At 40.6% G+C, this 22187-nt stretch overlaps 2 protein-coding genes across 2 annotated transcripts; both read left to right on the top strand.

The window, feature by feature from the left end:
- Positions 1-308: 308 nt before the first annotated feature.
- On the top strand, positions 309-13354 carry LOC132894002 (G-protein coupled receptor family C group 6 member A-like). Its single transcript, XM_060933183.1, has 6 exons — positions 309-516; positions 759-1050; positions 6468-7199; positions 8944-9162; positions 9249-9366; positions 12116-13354. Exons 1-6 carry the CDS (start codon positions 323-325, stop codon positions 13222-13224), a joined length of 2664 nt encoding a protein of 887 aa, XP_060789166.1. The 5' UTR covers positions 309-322; the 3' UTR covers positions 13225-13354.
- A 4796-nt stretch (positions 13355-18150) lies between these two features.
- On the top strand, positions 18151-21875 carry pcare1 (photoreceptor cilium actin regulator 1). The gene is made up of 2 exons (XM_060933182.1): positions 18151-21425; positions 21758-21875. Exons 1-2 carry the CDS (start codon positions 18151-18153, stop codon positions 21873-21875), a joined length of 3393 nt encoding a protein of 1130 aa, XP_060789165.1.
- Positions 21876-22187: the final 312 nt, after the last annotated feature.

Here is a 22187-nt window from a genome sequence, read left to right as displayed (position 1 = left end):
TTCATCAAAAGTCATATTATTATGACTTTTTTTTTTTTTTGGGGGGGGGGGGGGGGGGGGGGATTTCTTCTTTTGCCCAGGCATGGCAACTTGCAAAACTGGTTTCTGTCAAGGAAGTATAATATGACATTTAGTGTCTGACATCACATGTGGCCTCTCATTCTTTCATGTCTACGGAACTGAAGGTGTTGTGAAGCACGTGATGTAATTTTTTTTTTTTTGCTCTCAGATTAAAACCAGTAGTGCCGCCAATTTTCACAACTACTTCATTCTTGTTCACTCCTCTTGTCTTGGATGTAATCTGTAAATCATATGGTGTGACATGTTGCTTTGGATATCCGTAGTGCTTTCACGCACTGTTTTATCAGTCGCTTTTGGAAATGTTTGCAATTATGAATTGCATAAATGTGGAGCCTGGGCTTCAGGAGACATCCAGATAGGAATGCTGAGCTCCTGTTTTTCTAAAGTGGAGAATCAATATTCTCGAAGAGCTCCAGATATTTACCACTGCTCAGAGTGAGTTATTTGCTATGTCATTTATGTAATGTGTTTAAATTATTATATCTCTACTATATATTCTATATGTTTCGGTATTTTCTTTGCGTCAGATTGCATCATGGACTATGATAAACATATTACTGAACAAGCCTATAGACATGACAAGAAATATTAAACGTTTCTATTTCACAGTAAGCTATTCTGAAAGTTAAAGTCTGTGTTATGTTTATCGAATTCCTATACTTCTTTTCCCCCCCGAGATTTAATCATGAATCATTTGTACGGATGCTTGCGTTCATCTACACCATTGAAACCATCAATAACTCCAGCTTTCTGCCTGGGATACGTCTTGGTTACCACATCTGTGACACTTGCTGTCATGCTGCAAAAGCCTTACAGAGTACAGCGTACCTGCTGGCGATAAACAACACTGAACCTGCTGGCCAGTGTGAGCTCAATCAAAACCCCAAGGTAAAGGCGATCATCGGAGCACAGTACTCGGAGGTGTCAATCAGTGTAGCTCGCTTTCTGAGCCTCTACATGGTGCCACAGGTGAGATATAATAAACAAACATGACATAGTGTCATGTTATAGATGATAATTAACAATTTGAAGGTGTGATGCTCGTACAGTGTTTCATTCCTCTTCTTCCAAAGCAATTTGATGACAATGATGACTTTTTTTATTATTAATGAAATAATTGCATCATGTGTTTTTATCCCTTTTTATGTACATTGTGGAATGTCCATGAAACAATTATTATTGATATAATAGTTGTACACATTCCCTCATCAACCTCTTCTTTTCTTTTTCTTTTGTGAAGTTAATAAGACAAAAAAAAATGGAGATGATGATATTGAGAGAGCACAAAGTCTATTCTGACGACATTCACTGTCACATTCACAGCCTGTTCTCCGTCTCCGGCAGCTTCATGCACTCCATTACACACCTCGCACTACACCTTCCGGCATGACCTCACCGCTCCCCGTCACCTGAGTATTAATCATGCACTGCAAAAAATGGCCTTTCAAAAATAAGAAATAAAAGATTAAAACAAAGCATATTTGCTTGTATCAGGTGAAAAAAATCTGACAATGGAACTAGTCAAATTTGACTTGGTAAGATTTCTTAAAGGAAGATGAAAAATCTAACCTGTTTTTAGATTAAATAATTCCAAAATAAGATTGGGGAACTTATTATGCGAGATCTGATTAACTGAAAATAATCAAAATAGTTCTTATAACAAGATCGTACTTCTTACATTTAGCCATTCAAGTCGTTTTTATTTATTTCATTTTAAGGGTATTTCACTTAAATTCATGACAAAGTCTTAGCAGTAAAAACTGAATTTAAGATAAATATACTAATATTAGGATTGTTAAATTCTACAACTAAGCATTGCTAGCTTAAAAGATTCTCCTTTTGTGACCTGTAATTAGTAAAATACTCTAGATATGAGACCAGAGACTATCTTGAATCAAGTTGACGACACGTGTAGCATTGCAACAAGTTTATTTTTTTTCCCATTTCAACATTAAAACATCTCTTAAGATTCCACTTCCCCAGGACTTTAGGCACCAAAAAAAAAAAGTCTATGCATTTTGACTTACAGTGCTTACACAACGCCAAAGCAACAGTGCATTTTGGGGGCACCGACTATTCATGTGTACGAGGGGTTTACAAGATCAGGCACAAAAAAACCCAACCAACCAACCAACCAACCAACCAAACAAACAAACAAACAAACAAACAAACAAAAAAAACCCACTGAACTTAACTCACAGCATTCCAAAAAGACCTCACTAAAACGCCCTCCACTCACTCATAGCCTTTTTGAAGGCACTTGTCTGGTCTAGAGTATATGTTTTGAAATGTATGAATTGTAATGAAAGATTCAAAGATTTCAGTAAAGTTCATTTATTCCCAAAACAAGCATACTTTTTTTTTTTTCTTGAAACAAGATGAACCGCATTTGACAAATGTCCAAAATGTACTTACTTGTTTTAAAAAAAACTTGTTTTATTTTCAAAGGTGCTCCAAATAAGACTTTTTCAAGACATTTTGTCTATACAAGATTTTCAAGATGGACTGTCTAAAAACTAGCCTTTCTAGCTAAATGAGGTTTTGCTTGTTGGGCAATTATGTCTTATAATAAGGGTGGCTAGATGTTTTGACTTGAAAATAGACAAATAAACTTCTTAAGATTTTTATTTTTTGCAGTGTGGCCACCTGTTTATAATCTCAGCCACTCTACTTAATGAGTCTGCACACACACACACACACACACACACACACACACACACACACACTCTCACTCGCTCACATTGTGAAGTATTGATCTTGCCCCTGCTGTTTGTTTATCTTGCCCCTTTCAAAGTATTTGACCTGTTTTCCTTATGTCTTACTTACATACATGTCAACCTATGCGGAATGTCCATATTTTATACGGATTTGATTCAATAAACTTAGTATACGGGCGTACAAATAAAGTTATACGGATTCTTTAAAAAAAATTCAATATTTATTTAGAGCTATAATCAATTCCCACGATGATAAAAGAGCGCATAACATTTACACACGTACTGTACACCACAGAAAGCACTGACAGCCAGTAAAGAGTCTTATGAAATCGCGCGTTATCTTGTGGTAGCGAGACTTCGTTCCACTTCTGATCATGCGCACACCGCATTGCGAGAATCCCGCCAACCAGGAAGTAACATTTTGTTTGAAAAGCGTATTTCCACCTGAGCGACTTTCACTAGCGACTGAAAAGATTCTGAATGGGCACTCCGGCAAGATCAACACAGACACTTGCTGTGACATGCAGCCTCGTGAGGTATTGGTGCAGAGCGCTAAAAAAGCTGTCATGGAGTACAATTCAGAACATTAGAGTGACACTTTGTGTTTTTGTCGAACATTGGAGCTTTGTATTCATTCTGAAGGTTTATTGTTATTAATATTGAATAAAAAGTAACTGGGATATATCATTGTTAATTATCATTCAAATTTTAGGTAAATTATTTTAATTTGCATCTTATATGGATTTTATAAGGGAAATACGGATTTTGGAGGTTGGTTATACAGGTTTGATTGACCAAAGGTTGACATGTATGTACTTACTGTTTTGTGGATGTAGTCTACGATATCCTGTTCGTGCCTCGGTTTACCTCTGCCTCTTTTGACCACGATTCTGCTTGCTGTTATGGATTTGCTTGGTTGCTTGTTTGAACTTCCATGAAAGCCACCTCAAACTGCACTTGCATTCCCCTCACCTTGTGCTTGGTTCTTATAACATTCACATGTCAAAAAACTTAAAATTTACGTTTTTTTCTTCAGGGGAGCATTTTTGATTTTTAAAAAATAAATAAATAAATAAGGGGTGACACAGTGGTGTAGTGGTTAGCACTGTTGCTTCACAACGAGAAAGTTCTGGGGTTTGAGCCTAGTGGCCGACAGGGGCCTTTCTGTGTAGAGTTTGCATGTTCTCCCCGTGTCTGCGTGGGTTTCCTCTCAGTGCTCCGGTTTCCACCACAGTCCAATTGACTGTAGGTGTGAATGTGAGTGTGAATGTTTGTGTGTCTCTGTGTGTCAGCCCTGCGATGATCTGGCGACTTGTCCAGGGTGTACCCCGCCTCTCGCCCATAGTCAGCTGGGATAGGCTCCAGCTTGCCCGCGACCCTGCGCAGGATAAGTGGTTATGGATAATGGATGGATAGATATTGTCACCTTTTTTGTCTTGAGAAGAAATTCAGCCTTACTTATGTCTGTGAAGGTAATCCATAGGTGCTAAAGAAGGCAACTGGACTTGCTTGAAATCTTTGAAAACATTTCACCTCTCATCCAGTTCTGTCTGACTAGTGGGGAGTTCCAGGTATTTATCTTCTAGTGGACCAAAAGCAACCCTAAGGAGTCGTTGAGGTCACATGGGTCATTGACCCTCTCAGGCTACATCCACACGACAACGGCAACGAGATTTAAAAAAAAAAATATCGCGTCCACATGGGCAACGGATCAGTAAAATATCAGGTACATATGGCAACGCAACGCTTGCTGAAAACGATGCAATACACATGCCACACCTCTAGGTGCGCTGTAAGACGGTCCCATCGGAGACACCAGAATAATAGAAGAAATAAGGACGCATGCGCATAAACTATTATGCGCGAGACTTCATATTAGCCACAGTCAGAAAAATCTGTTCGTAAAATCACATTATAATGACCAAATACAATGAAAAGTATTTTTCCAGTCTCACCTGTGAAAGGTAATCCCATGTGATCTCGTTTGGACGGCAAACCTGTTGGTACAGTTAAACGCAGCACATGAATGAGGCATCTTTATTCTCCGCTTTGCCCCATCCAATATGGCGGCGAGGATGACGTATGATTCTACGCGGAAGGCGGCGTCTTTAATGGTCCGGAATAAATTGAATGCTACACGTTGATGGATTAATTTGTTCTTCTATGCCCTTTTTGAGGAATGTATTGTAGGACTTAAACCAACATCTGAAGAGGTGAGATCGCTCCTTTTTTTTTTCCCTATTTTTGCTGGCGGGATTGACTTTGCCCTAAGGGCTATTCTCTCTCTCTCTCTCACTTTGCACCATTACACAATAAATATTCACAGTGAAAATATTTTGTAAGCGCGTTTCATGAACCAGGTTATAGGATTTGTTGACAACTCGCATCGAGTTCGTTACACTTCTACCTGGCGTGAAGCACGTGGTTGTGACGTCATCGTAAACAAATCCGTTCTACTCATCCAGACGACTTCGCAACGGTGCCGTTGCCAGATCTTTCCACTCTGGAACCCATTCTCAAAAGATTTCGTTTTGGGGCACCCAAAACGCTGGTGCCGTGTGGACGCCAGGCCGAAATGATAAACAATTTTATCAGATTCACCTGAATCTGTTGCCGTGTGGACAGGGCCTCAGTTATCCTGGATGTTGTTAGGGTCACTGGAGGTGAACGGTGTTAGCAGCCTAGAGGGTGATCTGTGGGTCGTTGGCTCTCTCTGCCATCATGTGAGTCATTGAAGTCGGCTGAGTCTTGGTGTGGATGTGTATTCAGATTTCTGGGAAGTGTGCCAAGGCCTGCATTGTATGTGACTGATAAGTGGTGTCTCAGACCACCTCCTCTGTTCAGTGATGGACATTCCAGGCTGACAAAGATGGCTTCTTTTACTCCTCTTTCAGCCTTACTTCTTAACAATAGTATCATGTAAGTACAGAAATAATTAATTGTTTTCTTTTTTTAACAATTTATTACAACTGATATGTTGAAAATAGGGCTGGCAGACTGGTGCAGTGATTTGCACTGTTATCTCACACCAAGAAGATTCTGGGTTTGAACCTCACAGCTGACTGGAGCCTTTCTGTGTGGAGTTTACTTGTGTGGGTTTCCTCCAGGTGGTCTGGTTTCCTTCCACAGTCCAAACACATGCAGATTAGGTCAGCTGACTAGTTGAAATTGCCCATGGGTTTGAATGTAAGTGTGAATGGTTGTTTATCTTTGTGTTAGCCCTGAGATAGATTAGCGACCTGCCCAGTGTGTACCCTGCCTCTTGCCCGAAATCAGCTTCCACCGCTACCCTGACAGATAAACGGTATAGTTAATATATAGATGGATCTTGAGAATATTGCATTGCTTTGTACTAAAATATCTTCTGGGAAACACATACTGTATATGATAATCACTTAATCATTGTATTTCAAAAGCACTGAAACAATCAATTAAGGATTCAAGGTCATGGTTAAAGATATAACATTGACTCTGAGTTTTGGTGAACTCATTAGCATTCTCTGAATGTACCCTTGGGTCAAGTATGAAGCAGAGCACTAAATAGTTTCACTCAAGGGATAAACATGGGCAGTTCCAGAAAGAATAATTGATTTCAGATCCCTTTTTTAATCAGCGCTGAACTTTAACCACTCCAGTCTAACTACCTTTTTGTTGTTTGTGTGTAAACAGATAAGTACAACTTCCTCTGCAGATGCATTGAGTGACCGTCTGCGCTACCCTTCCTTCCTCCGTACCATACCCAGCGATATCCACCAGACGAAAGCCTGGGCCAAACTCATGTCGTATTTTAAGTGGGAGTGGGTTGGTGTCGTTCATGGGGATGATGACTATGGCAGAAATGCTTTCCAAGGCTTCCTGGATAATGCAGAACATGAGAACGTTTGCCCTGCTTTTATAGAAACATTGCCATACTACCTAGATTTTAAGCACATTGATGATATGATCCAAAAAGTGGTTCAAACCATTAAAAACTCCAGAGCAAATGTTGTGTTGGTCATCTTAAGAGAGGAGCTAGTGCATAAACTCTTCACCAAGGTGATCAAGCAGAAAATATCACGCACCTGGATAGCCAGTGATGCCTGGTCACTGTCACTAAATATCAGTCACATGAAGGGCATCAACAACATCGGGGATGTATTTGGTTTCAGTTTTATTACAGGCCCTAACCCTGGATTCAGAGAGTATCTGCAAAATCTTGCCATTACCCCGGGTACTGAGAATAAGTTCATAGAAGAATACCTAAAGTTAGGCAATGACAAAGACTTTTTAACAAAATTGGTGGATATTAACCGGACTTATGCTGACCGATTGGCTGTGCTATCAATTGCTCATTCCCTAAGGACAATTTTAATCTGTAACCAAACTGCCTGTCCAGGGAACAAAGATTTCCCGCCGTATGAGGTAAGCGCTACATGGAGAAATGTTATATGATTATCATTCTATCTACATTCACTGGATATAATCAATCACGTGCTCTGATTGGCTACTCTACAACTAGGATATCAGCTCATATATCATGAGTAAAGAAAAACAAAATGGCGGAGTGTGTTGCTGAACCAACCGAGGACGAAATAAAAACTCTACCCAAAAACAAAATCCCAAAATATACATAAACAAGCAACAAAATATGGAATGAAAGTATTTGATGGTAAGAATGTGTCTTTTTTATTTTTGAAGAATTATTATTAAATTATTATTAAAGTTTTTATTTTTGAATTTGCAAAAAATAACAAGTGTTGCCTGGCAAAACAAACCTCGCCTGGCAGCACTTATTTTATACCTATATGTTGATAATGGTAATATTTCTTAATCATCAGCTGCCAGGTAATAGTCCTATGAAAATCCATGACCTTCAGTTTGACATTTCAAAGTCATTCAAGGTCAAAGGTCATGGTGGCAAATGAAAGCCCATATGGGACGATGTTGATAATGGTAAACATCTGGCTATCATGAACCATTTTAAAGTTATAGCCCTTTGAAAACCCATGACCTTCAGGTTTGACCTTTCAAGGTCACTCAAGGTCAAAAATCATGGTGCCAAATGAAAGCCCATATGGCACTTCCTATGAATTGATAATGGTAAATATCTGTCAACCAGGGGCGGCATGGTGGTGTAGTGGTTAGCGCTGTCGCCTCACAGCAAGAAGGTCTGGGTTCGAGCCCCGTGGCCGGCGAGGGCCTTTCTGTGCAGAGTTTGAATGTTCTCCCCGTGTCCGCGTGGGTTTCCTCCGGGTGCTCTGGTTTCCCCCACAGTCCAAAGACATGCAGGTTAGGTTAACTGGTGACTCTAAATTGACCGTAGGTGTGAATGTGAGTGTGAAGGTTGTCTGTGTCTATGTGTCAGCCCTGTGATGACCTGGCGACTTGTCCAGGGTGAACCCCGCCTTTCGCCCGTAGTCAGCTGGGATAGGATCCAGCTTGCCTGCGAGCCTGTAGAACAGGATAAAGCGGCTACAGATAACAAGATGAGATGAGATCTGTCGACCATCAACCGTTTTCAAGTTACAGCCCTTTGAAAATACATGACCTTGAGTTTGACCTTTCAAGGTCACTCAAGGTCAAAACTCATGGTGCCAAATGAAAGGTCATATGGGAGTTCCTATATGCTCATAATAGTAAACATTTGTCTATCGGCAACCATTTTTGAGTTATAATGGAAAATATGTTATGTTGACTGAAAGGTTGACCTTTCCGGTGACCTTGACCTTCACGTTGACCTGATTACCCCCAAAATTTAATCAGGTAATCTATGGACCATTGCCCACCTATGCTGAAAATTTGAAGTCAATCAGTGCAACCGTCTAGACGGAATATTGTTAACAGACAAACACAAAAACAAACAAACAAACAAACCACACTAATTACAATACCTCGCCTCGCTTACTCCATCACGGGCAAGGTAAAAATGCTCTGTTTCTCAAAATCCAGTGAATGTGGATAGAATAAAGCAGTTATTCCACTCAATCTTGTCGTACATGGTGTATAGCCAACTTGGTGCGATGCGCCTCGTCAGCTGTCAGCTCAAGTACGACTCAGTTTCATGGAATAATTGTGAAATGTATGATTGGTATAATAAACATGCACTTACTGTATGTACAAACTAAATGGTTGACTTAGTGTCCTGTTATTTATTTATTTTTTTCAGCTTCTCAGTGAACTGAAACAGGTCAGATTTACTCTGGACAATCAGACATTCCACTTCAATACATCAGGAAATTTTGTCAATGGCTACCATTTGATGAACTGGGCACAAAATAAGTCCAGTGGACAAAGAGAGTTTGTTGTTGTTGGGGGATATAAACTGGAGCAAGAACAAATTAATATTGAGAAATACATTCGGTGGTATAATTCAAATTCAAATACGGTGAGTATTTACAGTAATCTAGAAATACAAATATACATCTGGATTTAAAACCAAAAATCCTTATTTTATTTCATAAATTATTTCAGACACCAATTTCCATATGCTCCAGTGCCTGCCCTCCTGGCAAAGTAAAAAAACTTTCAAAGAAATCCTGTTGTCATGAGTGCATAGACTGCTTGGAAGGCACTTACTCCAATGGCATGAGTGAGTTACATTATTCATTAATATAAGAGATACATTCACAGTTAATGAAAATTCAGTTAATACATGCATGTTCATACAAAGGTCATGCGTGCATGTATATGTACTGTATATTTTTGAAAATGTAGATATCACACCTCCATTTTCATGTGCATGTTGACACTCTGACATCAACTTTTTTCGAAAATATGGTTGTTGTTTTGTTTTTTCCTGTCCATACAAAACATTTTAAAAAAGTTGAATTTGCAGTGTTGTAAAATGTACTGTTTGTATGGACAGGAAGCCAAGATGCAGAGAGAATTGAAATCTAAATCTCAATAAAATATTCAAAATTATTCTATCCAAATTCACTGGATATGAGTAATCGCACACTCTGATTTGCTACTCTACAACTATGATATAAGCTTATATATCATGAGTAGAGAAAAACAAAAATGACGGAGCATGTTGCTGAACCAACTGAGGATGAAATAAAAACTCTACTCAAAAACGAAACCCCCCAAATTGTTATCAAGTATTTAAAAGAAATAGAATTACCAAAAATAATATAGTCCCCCCCCCGCCCCAATATCTCCTGTTCCACCTTCTGGCCCAGTCGGTGGCGGTAAAGCACCTTGAAGTTGGTTTGCCACAGTATTTTAGTTGAGTTACTAAACCTCAAGTCTGACTCCAGTCTCGAGTCCCCAGTGTTCAAGTCCGAATCAAGTCCAAGTCATTAAAGAAAATTTTGAATCGAGTCCGAGTCAAGTCCGAGAACAAGACTCCAACTGCACCATGTGACGGTGGCTGTTGCCTTCATGTAAAAGCATCTCTGCTACTGTGTTGGACTAACGTTACTGCTTCAGTGCCCCATTTTAGTTAACAGGCTACAGATAAAAAGCTTGTTCATTGCTCAGCAAACCCCGCCCACTGTCAACAGGGCAAATAACATGAGAGAGGGTTAACACTAGCTAGTTCATTGCTCAGCAAGCCCCGCCCACTATCAACAGGGCAATGAACATAGCATGTCACTTCCTTCTCTGGGTGGAGTCTTACCGGTACCAAATGACGATTGAAGTTCGAGGTTGTCCCCGTCGTCTCCTCGATAGTTCTTCTACATATGGAATAGCCTGGGCCCGCCCATCCTAAGCGTGACGCAACACGAGGGCCTGTTGCGAGCTTAGTCTGGCCAGGCAAGCTATCTACAGCTCTTCCAAGCTCCCGAAAAATCGGGAACCAATCAACTTTGAGCATCTCCAACGGCCCTGGGTAGAGGCGTGTTCAAGGCAGTGACGTAGTAGAACTGCGACCGGAAGCCATAGATTGTTTACAGAATCTATGCCGGAAGCGCTTCATTCACATCACGAACATGGAGCAGCGGCAAGCCTTTAACACAGCGGTTACATGTTCGACAAAAGTAGTTTCTCTCCATTTCTGCTCGTGTTATTATCGTCTTCTTCCTCACACATCTTCAGCTCCTCCTTCTTCTTCCTGTTACTCAAGTAGTTTCCGTCGCGTCACGTACGTCAGAGGAAAGAGTGATGTGATTGGTTTAAGCTTCGTCACAGCCTTTTCTGGCTTCGACCAGTAGCAAACTGAGGCATTTCAGGGAGGCGGGTCAACCACGGGCTCTGGGAAACGGTTTGGCTTAATAGCTTGGCCAGACCAAATGCTCGGAGAGCTTTGAAGTCGCGTTAGCCAGACTACATATGGAACACATCGCAGTGCATTTTTTTCCCACTGCAGGAGAAGTCTGTCTAAACAAAGTGGACAATCCTAGGGGTGTCTCTCCAGGCATTTTAGCACCATTAACGTTAGTTTGCTCCTGAACATGACGTATGAACAGGTGAATGTGCATTCTCTTGCACAAAATTAGTATAAAATTAATGTAGATATAAATATCTTATGCCAAATTTTTATGCCATGTTACAAAAAATAAATAAAACAATCAAAGTCCTCATCTCCAATTTATGAGTCCGAATGCAGTTAATGCACGAGTCTGAGTCCAAGTCCGAGTCATCAGTGCTCAAGTCCAAGTCAAGTCACAAGTTCTTAGAATTAGGGCACGAGTCAGACTCGAGTACTACAAGCCTGGATTGCCACCTGCCAAAAAACCCTAACGAATAAGAAGAAAACCCCCCAAAATACAAAAAAATGCAACAAAATATGGAATAAAACAATTTGATGGTAAGAACGTATCTTCTTTTAAATTTCTCAAGAATTATTATTATAGCATTTTTCACAAACTGCTACTGTCATTTCGTCAGTTTGTTTACATCCATCCATCCATTCATCCATTATCTGTAGCCGCTTATCCTGTTCTACAGGGTCGCAGGCAAGCTGGAGCCTATCCCAGCTGACTATGGGTGAGAGGCGAGGTACACCCTGGACAAGTCACCAAGTCATTGCAGGGCTGACACATAGAGGGTTTGTTTACATTCTAAGTGGAAATTTTGTCTGACGTTTTGTATAAAGTTTTTAATTTATCGAATTTGCAAAAAGTAAAAATAAAAATGCTCTGGTTCTCAAAATCCAGTGAATGTGGATAGAATAAAACAGTTATTTCACTCAATCTCGTCGTACATGGCTTATAGCCAACTCGGTGCTACAGTACGCGCCTCGTTGGCTGTCGGCTCATGTACGACTCGATTTCATGGAATAATTGTTAAATGTTTGTATATGTGTGGATGGGGCCAAAGTGTTAATGCAATTTTCCAAATGTGTGCCAAAATTTAATTTACTCTGAGTTAATAAATTCTTATATTTATTGCAGACCTTCAAAATTGCCTCCCGTGCGAAAACGGGACATGGTCACTGAAAGGATGGACGCACTGTCAAGCAAAGAAAGAAGTCTATTGGAATTGGGATGGGCCACGAGTTATCGTTTTACTAGTGTTTGACATGGCAGGATTTCTCCTCTTGTTAATGAACCTGATTATCTATTTGGTGTTTCGTAAGAGTCCTGTCATCAAACAGGCTGGAGGCTATATGTATCTTCTCATTATGGTAGGGTTAGCACTTAGCTATACCAGCATCATAATTTTCTTCGGTAAACCCAATGTTCATAAGTGTCGGATGCGGCAGGTCCTGTATGGCTTAGGCTTCTCAATAACTGTCTCATGTATCCTGGTTAAAGCCCTGCGCACATTTGTAGCATTCCTTCCTCGATACCGCCAACACAACATCAAGAAATTCTACAAGCCTCCTGTTATTATTGGCTCCGGCACTTTCATTCAAGTCCTCATTTGCATCTTTTGGCTCATTTTTGATTCTCCTTCTGTGGAGACCCTGACATCTAATGACAGTATGGAGATCAGTGTGCAGTGTGTTGAAGGTTCTGGCATGGGATTTGGCTTCATGCTTTGTTACATTGCCCTGCTTGCACTCATCTGCTTTATCCTGGCCTTTAAAGGGAGAAAAGTTCCTCAGCGCTTCAATGAAACTGGACACATTATCCTCAGCATGCTGATATACCTGTTTGTATGGGTATGCTTCACTCCAATATATGTTGCAAGAGTCATAGAGCGCTACTCAATTCAAGCAGCAGCTATCTTGGTTTCATCGTATGGAATTATCTTCTGTCACTTTGTCCCTAAGTGGTACATGGCCCTTTGCAAAAAGAAGGATGAGGTTACTAAGGAGGCCTATATTGCACAAGCATGCAATTCCAGACAGTCCGTTGCTTCCATTCTGACTACTTCTTCAGGGGTCGGGTCGCTAACTTCAGAAACTGGACTCCGTCTCTCAGGTTCACAGACCAGCATGAGCTCAAATGATACAGGGTTTGTCTGCACTGTTAAGACTCCATATGTTTTACATGCAAACAAATCCAGTGGCTCTCAGCAGATCATACGGAAAAGATTCCACAGAAGGTCTATTTAAAGGACACTGAATCCGTCTGCACCTAGAAGTATTATCATTAAAGGCGTTTAACTTTCTACAAGTATTTTTCATCTATCAAATGTTTACACATCGCTTTATGTTTTTACATGGACATCATTGTTGTAATTATGCACCGAGTAATACAATCTTAAAATCAGATTTTAAAATCATCTGTATTCCTTTTTGAAATTGACTTTTAGTTTGTGTTCTCTTTTGGAAGAAATAAGAGTCTATTGTGTTGATTGTGTTATTTATTGATTTCTTAGGCATTTTACCTCTGTATGATGCAATATAAAATGTTATGAAGGCTTCTCCTTGAGGATTTGATGCAATTTGCAGTAATTAATAAAAATGCAGTAATGTAATGTGGAAGTGTTTGGAATAGAAAGTTAATTAGCTTTATAAAAATATAGGTTTTATTCATAATATGACCATGTTATGGGCTTTGTTTGTTTGTGTGTGTGGAATACAAATTCTGTTTTAAGTGTATAATTGATGACTTCTGCATTATTGGGTAAGTAAAAACAATACTTTTCTGCTGTTGTTGTCATCTAGCTGTATTTTGTCCAGCTTTTTGTCAAGTTTCAATATGCTCTATTTTGAGAGGCTTTTCTGTTTAGCACAGGTGTAAAGTGTGTTTATTTGAGCTACTTTCCTTTCATCTTGAAACTGTCTGCCTGCAGAACATTTTCTTCTTTTTTTTAAACTCTCGAGTCTGTTGTACACTACCGTTCAAAAGTTTGGGGTCACCCAGACAAGTTTGTGTTTTCCATGAAAAATCACACTTTTATTTACCACCATAAGTTGTAAAATGAATAGAAAATATAGTCAAGACATTTTTCTGGCCATTTTGAGCATTTAATCGACCCCACAAATGTGATGCTCCAGAAACTCAATCTGCTCAAAGGAAGGTCAGTTTTATAGCTTCTCTAAAGAGCTAAACTGTTTTCAGCTGTGCTAACATGATTGTACAAGGGTTTTCTAATCATCCATTAGCCTTCTGAGGCAATGAGCAAACACATTGTACCATTAGAACACTGGAGTGAGAGTTGCTGGAAATGGGCCTCTATACAGCTATGGAGATATTGCACCAAAAACCAGACATTTGCAGCTAGAATAGTCATTTACCACATTAGCAATGTATAGAGTGGATTTCTGATTAGTTTAAAGTGATCTTCATTGAAAAGAACAGTGCTTTTCTTTCAAAAATAAGGACATTTCAAAGTGACCCCAAACTTTTGAACGGTAGTGTATGTGAAAACCCATAGTGAGCACAGTTGGATGACATCATGACTGAATGGTTCAGCACGACACATTATGTGTTCAATAAATGCAAACTAGTGAAAGGGAAAATAGTATTTTTGTTTAACAACAAAAATACTATTTTCCACACAACTTTCTGTTCTCCCCGTGTCCGTGTGGGTTTCCTCCGGGTGCTCCGGTTTCCCCCACAGTCCAAAGACATGCAGGTTAGGATAACTGGTGACTCTAAATTGACCGTAGGTGTGAATGGTTGTTTGTCTCTATGTGTCAGCCCTGAGATGAGCTGGTGACTTTTCCAGGGTGTACCCCGCCTCTCGCTGATAGTCAGTTGGGATAGGCTCCAGCTTGCCCGTGACCCTGCACAGGATAAGTGGTTATGGATAATTGATGGATGTGTAAGGCACAATTCAGTAGATCATTCTGTGTTAAGCAACCTTACTTGGATTTATTTCTTTGTTGGTGATGGTTGGCTATCTTCATGGGCTCTGTTATAACTTCAAAATGTGTAAACATGAGAGCATGCTAATATCAGGCAGACTATAGCTGTACCATGAAAATCCCATTCCAGATTTAGCCCCCTCCCCTGCTGTTATAACCTCTTCTTCTGTGAAGGAATTCCACTAGATTTTTGAGCATGGTTATATCCTGGTTATAAGGATTTAACCCTTTAGTGAGGTCAGGCACTGATGTTGGGTGAAAAGGCCTGGTGTGTAGCCAGTGCTCCAGTTTATTCCAAAAGTGTTCAGTGGGGTTGAGGTCTGTGTTGGCCACTTGAGTTCTTCCACTAACACCCTGGTCGATTGTGTCGATTGTGGTCATGTAGACATTCCCTTGGTTTTGAAATAAAACCATGCTTTTTTCAGGCATAACCCCCCATCCTCTAAAGCCCATGAAGATAGCCAACTCATCTTTTAAAGCCATCTTCATGCTAAAGCCCATGAAGATAGCCAACCATCACCAACAAAGAAATAAAATCCAATAAGGCTCAGTAACCCAGAGCCTTAATATTGAGCCACTACTGCCCCATGTCTAATATAAACCAATAAAAGGCCAATAAAAGGAAGAGATAAAGATGGGCCAAAGAACACAGACACTGTACAGAGGAAGATTCGGATAAAAAAAAGTGTTATGGACAGACGAATCTAACTTTGAGGTCTTTGTAATAGAGAGAACATTTGTTCTTTTGATGCAGAAACAAAATGAAAAGATGCTGGAGAAGTGCTTGATGTATGTTGGTCTGGGGGTGCTTTGGTGGCACTAAAGCAGGGATGGATCTAGACCAGTGCAACTGATACACGTGCATCGGTCAGAAATATATGTGCACCACTTGGCATCGGTCATGGGGCATTTGCTTACTTTACCGCTACCTGGCTACATGGGCTATAGCCACGCTCAACCAACAGACCAATGGTTCAGGATGCAACCACCTGTGATAAGCGGTGATGCTTACCTGTCCTAATTACCTGTATTCTCACGATGCTTTGTATAGCATGACCTGAGACAAAGATCACTGCAAAAAATTGAAAACTGAATTTGAGGAGAAAATTACTTAATATTAGTAAAATTATCTTGCTGCATGGACAGATATTTTTTACTTGAGAAGACATCTTAGAATAAGTTGCAATCTAGAACTAAGTTTAATAATCTCTGAATTGGTGTCTTGTATTCTTCTAATAGGAAATGCTAGATTGTTTCAACTATTTTCAAGATATTTTCACTAGCTAAGATATCATTTTCTGCAGTGATTCTAGGTCAAATCAATAAAATGCTCCAGAAAGAGGTAAAAATTCAAAATTTGCCAGGAATATTGGGCTGAGCTGCGGCCGTAGCAGGCCATGCCTGGGCTGTTTCAAAAGGTCTCGGGAAGATGGAGGTGCCTGTAAAGTTTGGTGGGGCTATGACTTTCAGTGGCTGAATTATGAATTTTTAAATTCCCCCATGTATGCACGGCTGGGGCCAGGGCTCATATTAAAAGTTTTCAGCGAGCCATGCTTGCGTGGGGTTTCTGGTGAGCTGCAGTCATAGCAGGCCATGGCTGCCCTCTTCGGAAAGGGCTCAGCGTGTGTCCTGTGCCCCGTGAAAATCCATAGCGATCTGGTAAAATTAGTGAAAATATTTCTGCAAATGTGTATCTGTCAGATTCTTGGGCCGGATCCGTCCCTGACTAAAGTGGGAGATTTATATGTGATAAAAGGGATCTTGAACAAGAAAGGCTATGACTCCATTTTGCCCTGCCATACCATACCCTGTGGACAGCACTTGGCTGGAGAGAGTTTCCTCCTACAACAGGACTAAGACCCAAAACACAGCTCCAAATTATGCAAGAACTATTTTGAGGAGAAGCAGTCAGTTGGTATTCTATAGTATCTGTAATGGACTGATGAATGCAAGATCTTTAAGGCTATAATTGCTGAAAAGTGATTCTGCAAAGGATTCTTTGAAAGCAAAATCTGAAAGACAACATTCTTATTTCAAGGAAAAATCATCATTTCTAATGTCAATCTCTTGATTACATTTCCTGTTCATTTTATTGCTCTTTTAATGAATAAAAATATGAGTTTTCCTGGAAAACTTGACATTTTCTGTGGGACCACAAACTTTTGACAGTTAGTGTGTTCGGACATATTTGTTTAAATATTTGTTCGGGCGGACTTAAAACACCTCCTGTGTAAAATGATATATTGTAGTAAGTGAATTGGATTAACGTCTGCCAAATTAGTGTTTGAATCTAGTACGTATATATTTTGTATACATAAAGGCCTTTCGATTAATTTGTCCTCTCCCAGGACTTCCTCCCTCTGCTTTATAATGTTGTGAGAGAAAGAGATTATATTAACACCTTGTTGCCATGCTTACCCTCCATCTCCAGCTTCTTACCCTCCCCATGACCTGCACAAGTTATATAAGCACAATGAAAGAGGAAGCAAATGTGAAGACATCCTTTTCCTTTAATCTGTGCAGTTGCCACCAGCTCAAGTTTCTTTCCCGTAGCTTACATCACACCAAGTTTGACAGCAGTATTCAGGTTGGCTGAGTACACTGACACAAGTTGTAGTAGTTGTGTTAGTGTAATGATGTTTAACAGGAATTTTAGGGGGGAAATGATGTAAATATGACCTCAGAGTAGTGAGGCTATCCAATGGTTTTACAGAGTACTGTAGAATAGAAAGGTGCTGGCTGGGCTATTAAAAGGTACCTGAAAGCAGTCCCGATTATCTTAATGAGCTTAACGTCTTGCAAGTATGCGGGTTTCATTTGCTTGAACATGACATGTGTATCCTGAGGACTACAATCAAATCCTTTCTAATCCATTCATCTGCTTGTCCTTCACAAGATGCACAAGAAGTCTGACTTGTTGAAGCTATTTGAAACTGTCCTGCCAGTTCACTTCAAGAAAAAGGAAAATTCAATTCAAGGACAATTCAAGTAATATTCATAAATATTTTTGTAACAGTAGAATGTATTTTTCTTTTTATTACCAATGACACAAAGACTGTCAAATGCAAATGTGTGCTCAATGGTTAGCCATCTGACAATGACAAGTGCAGCTGCTGGGTAAGGCTCTAATCCTTCCTTATCTCAGGTGGAGCGTTTTGCCTTTTTTAATATGCCTGGATTTAAAGATTTGAGATTGAAAAAGCTGTAAACAGAGATAACTTTGAGATGGGGTGTTCCCCATCAAGGGGAAACAACTTCAATGGAGCACAGGGACTATTCAGTAAAGGGAAAACTTTGCTGCCAGGGACCAGGGGAACCTCAGAAGATGGACAATCTGATGATGGAGGGAGTGTAAGCTCTGGTGGTGGTGAGACAGATGGAGAATCTTTTGAAAAGAGGAAAGTAGGTGAAAAGAGACTGGACGGCAATGCAATTTCTGTTCCTTTAGTCAACAAACATCCTGAAGGTGAACCAGGACCAGCAACAATTACCTCAGGAAGATTGGACACACAAGAGATTACAACACATTTATCATCCCAAAGAAAAGAAAAACACATAGAAAAGGAAAATGAAAAGAAATTTGAGAAAAGGGGTGCAAGGAATTCAAAGAGCCAGAAAAATGCAAAGCCAAGCAAAAGGAAAGATAAGGCGAGAAAATCTGCAACTGAGAAGAAGGTGGACTTTCCAGAGCAACTTGTGAAAGCCCACCAAGCAGCATATGGATATCTTAATCCCGGTATTGACAAATACGAATTGCTTTTGGGCTTATTGGATCATGCAGCACAGACTCACATTTATTTGCAACCCATGGTTACATTCATGGTTCTGCGCTATGCAGAGTTCAATCAAGGACTAGAAGAAATTGTTGAAGAAGGAGAGAAGCTTTTAAAAGACCATGGGGTATATTTGGCTTGGCCATGCAACACAAAAAATATTTCTTCATTCAGCAAACTCAGTACCGCTGAACCCCCACCTGACTTACTTCAACAGCTACTTCAGTATACTGTCCAGAGGATGCATCTTGTGGGACAGTCAATGAAAGGAATTGGGGACATAGCCCTTGAGGATGCAGTGGATTATTTTTCGTCTGTCTCAGAAGTCCTAGAGGACAAACTGAAGGAAAAGCGTGCAGCTGAGGCTAGGCTAATGCAGCTGCTAACTAGAATTGAAGTTGCCTCATTACGAAGACCTGGACCAGAGGACTCAACTTTGTTTAGTGAAGACAGTGGCATTGGTGTAGAAAGTGAGTCACTGGCTGGATCAGACAGACAGCACCACCGCAGAGAAAGCTGTGAATCAACTGAATCCAGTCACACAGTTATTTACAGTCCTGAAAACTCTACCCCCATCCACCAAGTCTCCTCTAAATGTCAGCTTATCCAAAAACTCACCGACAGCAGCTCTGTAACCTCCATCGACTCTACCTGCACCTTTACAGGTAAGGTATTCAGAGATACAGAATCTTTGCTTGGTTCTGCCTCCTTGGATTATGGTGAGGGAGAAGAAGAGGGCAACAGTGAGGGCAATGAGGAAGAACATAATGAGGGTAAAATGAGGATGCGTTCGAGCTCTTCTCCACCTGACCCTGGCCATCAAACACAAACAACAAAGTGGATAGAAAAGCCACAAAATGTAGAAATGACATTAAAAATAAAGGATGCCATCAGTGAACGGATTCATTTTGTTTCCTCTCAACACTCTGGAGAAAAGATAAAACCTGGAATCTCAAAGAACAATGACGAGCAGTGGATAGAAGAGGGGGAAAAAAGTCCCAAAAGACCCCAAACAGCTACTAATCAAGTGCATAACAAAAAAACAACAGTTACAAAACAGCGTCGTTCAAGATCAACAGAGTCTCTTCGTAGTAAAGCAGACGACCCCACACTTCGTGAACTGGAAAGGGCACAAAAAGAGTTGAGCAAAAGGTTGGAAAAAATGGGAAAGGTCAGAACTGAACAAAATGTAAAAAGAGAGATTTCAAAGCAAAGGAAGTCTAGTCAACCACGTCCTTTAAATGCAACTTCATCAAACAGTCAGAGAAAAGAACTCAGTGAAAAGATTGTTACAAGAAATAAGGAGGAAGAAAAAGAAAAAAAGAAAATCTATAAAACTGCCAAAGGAGCCATGAAGGCAACTTCCATTGTAAGTCCACCACCATCACCCCAACAACTCTTACTCTTGTGCCCCAGAGGAAATTCTGTCAAGAAACTAATTGACACCTTCAGTCAGGGAATGGAGGAAAGTAAACAGTTTCATGAAAGTTCAAAAGGTCTTGGACCTCTTAAAGGGGTGAGGAAGTATGGGATTCCAGTCATCCCAGGTTTGTTAAGTGAAGATACATTTTCATGCATTAAAAATGACAACATGAACAATCAAAGGGAATCTACAACCTTGGAGAATCAAAATGATATTGACTTGGACAACCTACCACCACCTCCTCTGGAGGTCCTCATGGATAATTCTTTTGAAAATGTAGAAATGCCTAAAACAGATGAAAAAATGAATGTAAGGGGACAGTCTACCCTACCAAAAACAGTTGGCATATCTCAAAGGCTCCGTACCTCTATGCAATCTCTTACAGTACTACCTAGCAGGGGAAGTGTGAGGAAGACTTCGCACAGCATCTCACCTGCACGAAATATTGGCCTGCAATCTAATGGGGCAGCTAAGAACAGCCAAGTTGCTTCCACATCTAATGCAGATCTGAAGGAGGAGGAGGCTGCCTCGCTTTACAAACAGGCTCGGAAAATTATCCATTTGCGGTATTCATCTAATTCTCCCACAGAAAAACCTGCTTCTGACAATGACAACATTCAACAGCTCACTCAAAGCAGCATCGAAAGAAATCAGAAGGACAAAACTATCCCTGAAACAGTGCCTTCAAGTGCAACAGCTGGAAATCAATCACCCAACACTCCAGCTTCATCCAGGACCCGCATGTTACCTTCTACACCTGTTGTACATAGGAGGTTACCCAGTCCTCCTGTATTTAAAAAACAACCAATTCCTTCCAGCTCATCCAGTCCATTAAATCGCAAACTTCCTACCCCACCACCAGCCAGCCAACAGGCACTACCTACTAACCTAACCACTCAAGATGCAACCTCAAGCTGCATTTCTGGAGTTACATACCCTTTTAAGGCACCATCTCCCCCTGCCTCACCAAAAGTGCAGCGACGGTCTCGAGATAATAATGAAGACTCTGGTTCAAGAGTATTTAGCAATGCTCGCTCAGTTTTTTGTCCAGCCTCACCATCTTTGTTTGAGGCACAACCATTTCTTGTGCCTAAACCCCCACAGGCATGGACCTCCTCTGGATGTAGCATACTCCCTCACCCCTGGGGTGAGCACGGTAGTCTTCCTAAGTCTGTCCGAGGCCCACAGCCTTTCATTCGGCGTAGTCAGTCTGACAGAAGACCCAGTCTCAGCCTTCCACCCAGAGCACCAGTAGTATCTATTGCACAGTCCTGTGGAAGTGAACCAGCTATCAGTACCCAAGGGTGAGTTCTTCATATTTGAGTATTATTTTAAATTACAGATCAGGGCTTTATGGTCTTATCGAGACTTGTGCATATTTGCATTTGTACCCAAGTGATTGGTAACTAGCTCCAACAAGATAAAAGAAGATAAAAACTGCATTCCTTGCATTGCTTATTATTAAATTAGTAAATAAAAATAAACAATTCATTATATACGATGAAATCTGTTTGTTGGAACAAGATACAAAGTAAGTGCTAATCCCCAACAGTCTATCTTAGTGAACCACTGCAGGAACTCTTGACCCCATTCTGTAATCTATTGTTAATATCTATACTTTGCTTCCTTGCTACAGGCTGGAAGATGGTCCAGTCAGAGACGCCTGGAACAAGCAGCCAGAACTCAGAGAAGCAAATCGCTCTTGCTCGCACCCAGACCTGTGCATTGTGGGTCAGGCTTTACAATGTGAATGACAGACCTGAGGAATGATCAAGTAGGATTAAGGATTAGGCGGCATGGTGGTGTACTGGTTAGCACTGTCGCCTCACAGCAAGAAGGTTCTGGGTTCAAGCCCAGTGGCCGACGGGGGCCTTTCTGTGTGGAGTTTGCATGTTCTCCTCGTTTCTGCATGGGTTTCCTCCGGGTGCTCCGCTTTCCCCCACAATCCAAAGACATGCAGGTTAGGTTAACTGGTGGCTCTAAATTGACCATGAATGCGCATGGTTGTTTGTTTCTATGTGTCAGCCCTGCAATGATCTGGTGACTTGTCCAGGGTGTACCCTGCC

Source organism: Neoarius graeffei, chromosome 11 (genome assembly GCF_027579695.1).
Source record: "Neoarius graeffei isolate fNeoGra1 chromosome 11, fNeoGra1.pri, whole genome shotgun sequence".
Lineage (NCBI taxonomy): Eukaryota > Metazoa > Chordata > Actinopteri > Siluriformes > Ariidae > Neoarius > Neoarius graeffei.
This window is presented reverse-complemented; position numbering and strand designations above follow the sequence as displayed.